Source organism: Strongyloides ratti, assembly GCF_001040885.1.
Source record: "Strongyloides ratti genome assembly S_ratti_ED321, chromosome : 2".
Taxonomy (NCBI): domain Eukaryota; kingdom Metazoa; phylum Nematoda; class Chromadorea; order Rhabditida; family Strongyloididae; genus Strongyloides; species Strongyloides ratti.
Window position 1 is genome coordinate 4,882,278 of NC_037308.1, and position 9,506 is coordinate 4,891,783.

The window sequence follows — 9,506 nt, forward strand, 5'->3', positions numbered from 1 at the left end:
TGACATTAAACATAAAATAATATTTATATGTTAAAAAGAAACTTAAATAATAGTTTATAATAATTTATATATCAATTTTTATAATATATTCATAATTTTTACCATTAAATATAAAATCACCCTAAGAAATATGATATTTTTTTCCTTCAAATAAAATCACCATTACCTTTGGATGTTTCTTTTATAAATAAACAATTGTTAGAAATATAATATAATAGATTTTCTGTTTTTAAAATTAATTTTATCACCAGTAATAATTAAAATAAAAAGTATCCAATTAACTAATTAAAAAAGTTTTTTTTTAATATTAATTTCTATTATTAGTTACAATAATATCTTTTAATTTTTATATTTAAAAAATATATATTTGATAAATACCACATTTCTAATAACTTTCATAGTGTAATTTTTTTAATTTTAAGATAATTTAAAGTTTTAAAATTATTATTAAAAAATATTATGTTTTGTCATTGAAAATGAAGTTTTAGAAGTATATGATTTATTATTAAAATTGTAATATATTTTGAAGTAAGTTTAAAATTTTTATCAATATAAAAAAAAATTAGGTATTTGAATATTTATTAAAAATCAGATGAAAGTTTTATCTAAGTTAATAATTAAAGATTTATTTTTTTTTTACAAAAAAAAATATATCATATGTTCAAAACTTTTTTTTTTTATTTTTTAAGAATGTATTTTTATTTATATATATCTTGAAAGAATTAAGGTGGAGTTTGTTATAATTTTAACAAAAGATATTTAAGATAACAAAATAATATTTCGATTAATGATGTTTATTTAATTGTTTTAAATATTTAATTAGTAAGATAGTATAATTTTTATCACTTATCAACATGTCATATGTTGATTTCTTACTTATAGCTTGTTTAATAACATATGATTTTTCATTTTAGAAAAGTATAACGTCAATGAGTATTATTACTAAAATTGTTATCTTTCTTATCACAATAGTTATAATGTAAGTAAAAATATAAAAAAATTAAATTCATTTTTTTTTAGTTTAAATGGTAATACATTTGATGAAGAAAATGATTCAAAAAATATAATTGATACTTTTTATCAACCTAATAATAGTACACCATCTTCAGTAGTAGAAGATAATGAATCATTTGATGCTAATTATATATTACATACAGTTTGATAAATAATATTAATAAATAAAAAAAATACTTTTTTTTTTTTGAATTTTTATTTAAGTAGATAAATATTTTAAAATTATATCATATATTAAAATAAAATTATTAATTGCCAATTGTTTTCCATCCAATCCATTCACCATGCTCATTTCTTGATGTAGTTGCAGGTACTCTTGGATATTGCCAATGACCACCTGAAGAATCCTGGTGAACAGAATATTTTGACCATTCAGGAACATAATATCTAAAACAATTTAATCTCCTAATACCAACAATACTTTCATCCTCATAACGTTGTCTTCTTTGAATAGCATAATCAGGAAGACAAAAATCCCAACAATCACTACAACTTTCATCTCTTGGTTGTACAGTATGTTTTAATTCAATCCATTTGGCATTTTTACAATCATCTATTTCAGATGTAAATTTTGATTGTGCCTCTCTTCCTTCAATTGGTCGTATCTCATATTGCCAATACTCCTGCCACCCAAATTGTGTATATTCTTCTGATTTAGTTTGCCTTAATGCATCCATTAAATGATCCATACTAGGTAATGCTGTTCTATCTAATTGCATTAAAAAACATGTAGTATGAATACCATAATCATTTGTTAAAGCATGATCAGCATATGCAATATATCCAGTACCAAAATCAATAGCAGTAAAACTATTTGATTTTAATGGTGGATTACCAACTAATTCAAAATGTGCCTGATTAGGTGAAAAGTAATGAGCATATAAATGTGATGGTGCCCTCAAACTTTGAGCATTTGGATTTCTCTTTAAACATTCTTCACATGCTGGTGGAAATAATAATAAATCTCTTGTAGCAGATGGATAAAATAATGCACATAAAACATAAAATAACATTATTAATCCTAGTATTATAAAAGTAAAAATAAGGCAAACATTACAAATTAATTTTGGTGTCCATTCTGCATCTCTAAATGTATAAAATAAATTTGAAAGGCATCCTTTTGATTTATTAATAAATGATGCACCATCTTTAGTTTTTGTGAGATTCTTTGACCATTTAACAGAATTTGAATTAGATGTATTATTTGATATTAATGATGTCTGAGATTTTGGTGCATATATTGATGTTGATCCATCAAATTGTTGAGATTCTTGCATTTTTTTATATGAATCTTTACGAGAAAATGAACTAAAAAATAAATTTTATATAGAAATATATAGAAATAAATAGAAATAAATATTTTAATCATTTGATTACATAGTCATGCTCTCAAAATTTTATTTTTCTTGTTAAATGATATATTTATTTATTATAACATACCTATCTTCAACAACTGCAGATGATTGACCACCATATTGCCATGAATTTCTTTCTGGTTTCAGGATACTTTGTAATTGTGGTGATGTTGGTGTTTGTAGTGCCATCATACTATTACTCTTATTTTGATATGAATATTCTTCAGGACCACTATTAATTTTTGTAATATTATTTGATAAACCAAAACCTGAAATATTACTAAAACCTGTTCTTCCCTCTTGATGACTTTTTCCATATGGTATATTTGTATATGAACTTTTTTTTTCTGTTTTTTCAAGAATTGTTTCTTCTTTTTTTGTTGTTGTTATTACAGGAATATTATGTGTTGGTAATCTATAACTACTATGATCTATTTTATCATCTAATGTTATAGGAATATTTTTATCACTAGTTAAACCATGATGTGTTATAATTCTAGCACCACCTTCACTTGTATGAACCTCATTAATATCATAACCAAAATTTTGTATACCAGTTGTACTATTTAAAGAACGATCTTTATCAAATGTTATATTATTTTGTTGATGAGAATCTTTAAATGTTACTGATGCCGATGGTAAAAATGATGGATCTTGTGAATAGTCACGTTCACCTGTATAATGATACCTATAAAAAATTATTACTTTTTTTAAATATATACAAATATAAGTTATTATTTAATAAACTTTTTTTTATATAGTAATAATAGTAATAATAATAGAAAAATATATATTATTATTATTATTGTATAATTAAAAATTCACCTATTTATTCATTAAGTATAACATATTTTAATAATAAACAGTATATTTATTATTGATAGTTATAATAAATGATTATTATAATAACTATAAAGATAACAATACATCTTTTGTACTTTAAAATATATAAATTTTTATAGAAATAAATAAAATCTTTCTAATATATTAAATATTACCTTGAATCAATATCAGTTAAAGCACTTATATTACCATTCTGAAAATTATCATTAGATATAATAAATCCCGGGGTTGTAAATGTTTCAGAAGTACTTCTTTCTTCTGTATATGGTCGGTAATTTATAGCTTCTAGAATAAAGAAAAAGTAATTAAGTTTTATGATTATTATTATTATTATTATATCTTTTTATATTTTATTAAATTTATTACCATAATCAAAGAAAATTTTATGATTATATTTTATATTATTAATTTATGAGATAAAATATAGGATTAGTTAAAATATTATTTACCTTCATCAGTAATAGGTCTCCTAGATTCTGTAATATGTGTTTCAATAATTTCTATTTGTTCCATTTAAAATATTTATTAGAATTTTTTTTTTTAATTTTTAAAATTTAATAAAAATAAAAACAATGATTATAACTGTAAAAAAGTTGATTTATTATAAAAAAAAAGTGTATACATATAATATTAATAAAAATAGATAATTTAAAAGAAAAATAATAAATGTTAAATTGGGGTATATTTATAAATATCAAAAATAATAAAAGTTAAACATATTACCTTGGATTAGTATCATTAATCTTCTTTTTAAATCATACAAAATCAATTAAATAATTATTTTAAATATTTAAGAATTTATAATTTTTATTTTAAACTCAACCATTCTATAGTTTACCTCTTCTTTAGGTATATATTTTTACATGGGTATTAGATAAAATTACATTTAAAAAATAACCTTGAAATAATTTAAATAAAACTTAATATAACATTTAAAATTTTATTCTTAATATTAAAAAAGAAAAGTTTTAAATGGAAAGTCTCACTTATTATTATTATTTATATCTATTGAGGTAATTTTAAACATGTTTTTATATATAAATTTAGAATTATTTAAATCATCTAAATGATAATCAATGGTAATTTTATTAAAAATATATATTATATATATGTATATATATGGAAAATTTTATATATATAAAAATTTCTAATAAAATTAATAAACTTTGATATTTTAAATGGTATAGTTATCGAATAAGTATATAACAATTTATTGTGTAAAAATATACTTATGTATATATATAATTTTTTTATTTTAAAATATAAGGAAGAAAATAGGAAAAAACTAGTTAAATGATCTTTTAATTTATATAGAAAAATTAATTATTTTTATTATATTTATTATTTAACATAGTGTACACATTTGAAATTCTAATATATCGATATATATTATATATGTATAAAAAAATAAAAATCTAAATAACCATGTAATTTTTTTTTTTCTAAAATAAAATAAATAAATTTTTATTTAAAATACGTTATGTTATACAACTTATATAGACAAAATATAAATAATTTTACAAAGATCAAAGTTATAAAGATATTTTTTCAATGATCCATTTATAAATATATATAAAGTATAAAAAAAAAAAGAAATAACATTTTTAATATAAATATACTTAAACTATAAAATTAAAAATCACAAAAAAAATTTTTTATATTAAGATTATTTACCATAAAATATGATAGATATTTTATTTATATTCATAAATATATATACATAAAACCAATAAACCTATTTTAAATTTTTAATCCATATATATTTTTCACCTATAAATATATATATATATATATTATTTTGTTATATATATTCTTAAAAACTATTAATACACAATAAAAGTATAATAATAATTAAGAGGTAAAAATAAATGTTATTATTTGTATATTAAACTTAAATATAATAATTGAAAAACAATATTTGCCATAAAATCATTAAAATATACTTTTTATCATATAAATTACTTAAGTGGTCAACAAAACAAAATGTATAATTAATACTTGAAATATTCTATAGAAAATGATTTAAAAAGAATTGTATGTTCTTTAAAAAGTATATAATAAATTTATAAAATACTTTATATTAAGAACATTAAAATATATATATTAATAATAATTATTAATATATATATAAATATATATGATAACCAATATAATTTTTATATACATATAAAGACATTTTTAGAAAATACATTTTTATGTAAATGAAGATAAAATACATTAGTTCAAAAAAATCAGGTTTTTTTTTATTTTATAATAAAATGTTATATATAAACTAAAATATTTAAATATAGATTAACCATTATGATAACTAAAGTATAAAAATTATCATTATATGAATCCTAACAAAATAAATAGTATAGTTATCAAATAACTTTTTTTTCCACCAAATAAAATTTTAAAATAGAAAAAAAAAATATTATGCAAAGAAATTTTTTTTAAACAAAATCTCATTATTTCAAACTTGAATAATTTAAATAATACAATTGAACTTATATATGTACCAAGGTTGAAATCTATCACAACAAATTCTTTTTGAAAGATGCCTTCAAAATACCTATAACCAACAGGTGACCTAAATATTAAAAGTATATTTTATTATAATTCACTCCTTTATCTATTATTATTATTATTATAAATAGATGTATCTTCTATATATCTAAAAGATATCTTTAAATATATATCAAATTAATCTGGAATATTATGAAGATCAAAATCATAGCTGGAAATTTTTGAAATACCTATTGAGGCATATAAACAATAGGTATTTTATTATGAAAATTAATTGTTATTTATTTAACAATGTTACATTTAAGAAAATTGAAAGATAACAAAAATAGATTATATTTAAGAGGAACTAGATAAATATATATATTTTGCAATCATATTATAAAAGATTAATATAATATTTTCTTTAATTTTTTAATTTAAAAATCACACAATAAAAAAATATATAATTAAAATTTTTTAATTTTAACAAGAATATTTTAATATATAAATATTTTTCTAATACTACTTTAAAATAATTATCTACTTCATATAAAAAAAATAAATTATTTTAAAAATACTTAAAAAATATATATATTATTTTTTATAACTACAATAGTAATAATTATAAAATATTATATCTCATTTTTTTTTCCCTTCCGAAACCTTTAATTTTTCCATCAAAAAAATAGGATATATTTGACATCTGACAGTCTGTTATGAAATCCAATCAAATTTTAACATTACCAGATAAATATGAAAATAAAATATGAAGGTCATTTGAAGTATATAATAAAGACTGCCTGTTCTTGAATTGTTTTTTTTTTTCTTATTTAATTATAGATTATTAATTTTTTTTCTACCATTTTCAAGGTAATCTTTTTTTTTTAATTAAAGTATCATTGAAATAAAAATTTAATTCTTTTTAATTAAATAATTTTAAAGTAAAAAAATAAAAGTCATTTTGATTATTTCGATGAAAAAAAAAATTATATAATTCCAATTCAAATTCTTATCAAAATGTCACTTGGAATCATCAATTTTTGTAACCGTCTTTTTTTTTCTTACCTATAATTTCTATTTAAAAATTTTTTTAATTAAATTTTATTGATTCTAACATGAATGCACCAAATATTATGATAAATAATAATAACAATAACATTATTACTAATCAAAAATTTAAAAAACCTCCTAAAAGACTTTTTTTTACAACAAAACAAGAAATAACTGTTTTAGTAGTATGTATTTTAAGTTTTTTTTCTCAAATGGGTGTCTATTATGTAAGTCATTTTCTTTTTTTCTATAAAATATCTTTTTATAATATTTTTCATTTCCAGTGTCTAAGTAAAGTTGAGTATAATGGAATTTTAATTGCTTTTGTTGGATCTGTCATCACATGGACTATCTCTATTCCATTTATAATTAGTAGTTTTGAAAAATTTAGATATCAAAAATATTTTCACCTAACATATATGATTATTGAGGTAATTTTTTTTTAATATCTAATTAATTATTTATAAATTTTTTAGATTTTTCTTGTTATTGCTGCTGGTGTTAGATTTACTCAATATTCATGTTATACTTCAGTATTTAGAACTTTAGGTATGAAAACTACAGATCCTTTAAATAATATGAAATATCAGTATATCAAGGAAGGACTTCCTAATTGGGTAGAATTGTATACTTTTACATTTATTGGTACAATTTTTTTATGTATATGGTTATATTGTATTAGGACATCATACAATTTATATAGAAGAATAAATATTATAAGAATGTATGAAGACAATAAATTAGGAAATAATAAAATTGTTAGTCAAAAAGAAACTCCAAATTTTCAAAATATTATGGGAAATAATAATAATTCTCAAAATATTTTTCCTATTTCTGCACCTATTTATAATCCACAAATAACACCATATATTACTAACCAACAATTTCCTAAAACATAAATATTTATTTAGATTTTTTTCTTTTAAATTATTAAAAAAATTTAAATTATATATAAAAAAATAAATTTTTATTATGTGTCACCATTCAAAATACATTGAAAATAAGATTTTAATAAATTTCCAGTATTTTAAAATATAATGAACTAGAAATGGCCAAATAAATAAAAAAAATACTACTTTCCATGATATAGGATTTTCAATTATTTTTTTGTTACATTTATCTTTCTCCTTATCCATTAATATTTTTTTTATAATATTATTTTGTTCAATAACTTTGTTGGTTAAATTAATAACATCACTACTTAATGTAGATGCTTTTCTTTCAAGTAAATTAATAAAATTTGAAAATGTTTTTGTAAATAATTTAATTGTATCATCTGGAGGTGTTTTAATTTCTGTTGATAGTGATTGTGTTTTTGTTATTGATCCAAATTGTGTATCTTCATTAGCATCAATATAATCACCATCATTACTTTTAACTTCATCTTCAATTATTTGAATTTCATCATTTACCATAGGAAATGTATTAATTTGACATTCCACCAATATAGGATTCCTTATTGAACGGCCTAATTTTTTAAATGCTGGTTCAAGTATACCTTCCAAATTAAATTCTTTTTCTAAATTTATAAAATAATCAACACCATAATTATTAACTATATCATCTATTTGTTTATTAAATAAGTCTAAATATTTTATCATAGCTGTTTCTTTATTCATTAAACCAAGTTTATTCCATGCATCCCATTTATATTTTTCAACAACATTCCAAAATGATGGTTGTTCTTGATCACATGGACCAATTGTTGATTGTTTATATAATGAATAAAATGATAATTTTATATTATTTGATGTTGATATTGGACCTACAAATTTTATATATATATATTAAATATATAATTTTATTTTTACCTTCTTTAGGAAGATTTTGAATTATTTTTACAGCAGCAAAAAATTTTTCCTCTAATAATGAATCTTTTTCATTATCTTTTTCAATAGACATTTTATAGTTTTTAAATAATTAAGAAATTTTTTATAAAATATAATATAACTTATTATACTAAAATTAAAATAAGATTAAGAAAAAACATTGATGGACTGTTTTTGAAAAGTAAAATATAATAGGTATAAACATTTGATCAATGACATATTATCAAGAAGAATATATATAATTGTAATAGTTAATAAAATTATCTATATGTTGGTGGTGTAAACAGTCAGGTGTATGATAAAGATGTAAAGAAACTAGAATACAATTAATACACTAATGTTTATAGTGTAGTATTATTTTATTAATTAAACTTATAAAACTATAAAAATTATTATTTTATAAATATATATACATTTTTTTTTAAAAATTATTAACTTTTTTTCATAAATATTCTAAATAAATTGTTTTTTATATTTAATTTATTATTATTTACAAAATAAATGTCTTATTAAAAAAAAAAAGTTGCACTATATTTTATAATCAAAATTTGAATTTAATTTATTATGCTTGTTGAAGCATAAATTATTATAACTTTGATTTTTCAGATTTTTAAATTTAATAAATTAAAAGTAAATTAAAAAATAATGTTAAAAATATCAAAGTTTTTTGTTCTAGAAAAAAAAAAGTTGTATTAATTTTCTTGTCAAAGTAATTTTTAATATATTAATTAACTTATTACTACACAACTTTTCTCCTAATTAATCACACTACTTACTTTATGCTGTTTAACAACAAGTTTTAATAATTATTAAAAGTTTTTTTTTTAAAAATTTAAAGTTAATAAAGTAATTATTTAATGGCAAATAATTGAAAAAAGAATGTTAAAATTGACCTCATAACTTTTTAGAATGTATTTTTTTTTGTTAA

The 9,506-nt window shown here is 18.5% G+C and overlaps 3 protein-coding genes across 3 annotated transcripts; 1 reads left to right on the top strand and 2 right to left on the bottom strand.

Moving 5' to 3' along the window:
* Positions 1 to 1,262: 1,262 nt before the first annotated feature.
* On the bottom strand, positions 1,263 to 3,725 carry SRAE_2000156000 (Hypothetical protein; the record flags this gene model as incomplete). Its single annotated transcript, XM_024652526.1, has 4 exons — positions 1,263 to 2,322; positions 2,455 to 3,057; positions 3,368 to 3,497; positions 3,662 to 3,725. 4 exons carry the CDS (start codon positions 3,723 to 3,725, stop codon positions 1,263 to 1,265), a joined length of 1,857 nt encoding a protein of 618 aa, XP_024506094.1.
* Positions 3,726 to 6,961: 3,236 nt separating this feature from the next.
* SRAE_2000156100 (Hypothetical protein) lies at positions 6,962 to 7,648 on the top strand (the record flags this gene model as incomplete). Its single annotated transcript, XM_024652527.1, has 3 exons — positions 6,962 to 6,976; positions 7,034 to 7,180; positions 7,226 to 7,648. 3 exons carry the CDS (start codon positions 6,962 to 6,964, stop codon positions 7,646 to 7,648), a joined length of 585 nt encoding a protein of 194 aa, XP_024506095.1.
* Positions 7,649 to 7,726: 78 nt separating this feature from the next.
* Positions 7,727 to 8,651, bottom strand: SRAE_2000156200 (Acyl-CoA-binding protein, ACBP domain and FERM/acyl-CoA-binding protein, 3-helical bundle domain-containing protein; the record flags this gene model as incomplete). Its single annotated transcript, XM_024652528.1, has 2 exons — positions 7,727 to 8,514; positions 8,561 to 8,651. The coding sequence occupies 2 exons, from the start codon at positions 8,649 to 8,651 to the stop codon at positions 7,727 to 7,729; spliced, it is 879 nt and encodes a 292-aa protein (XP_024506096.1).
* Positions 8,652 to 9,506: the final 855 nt, after the last annotated feature.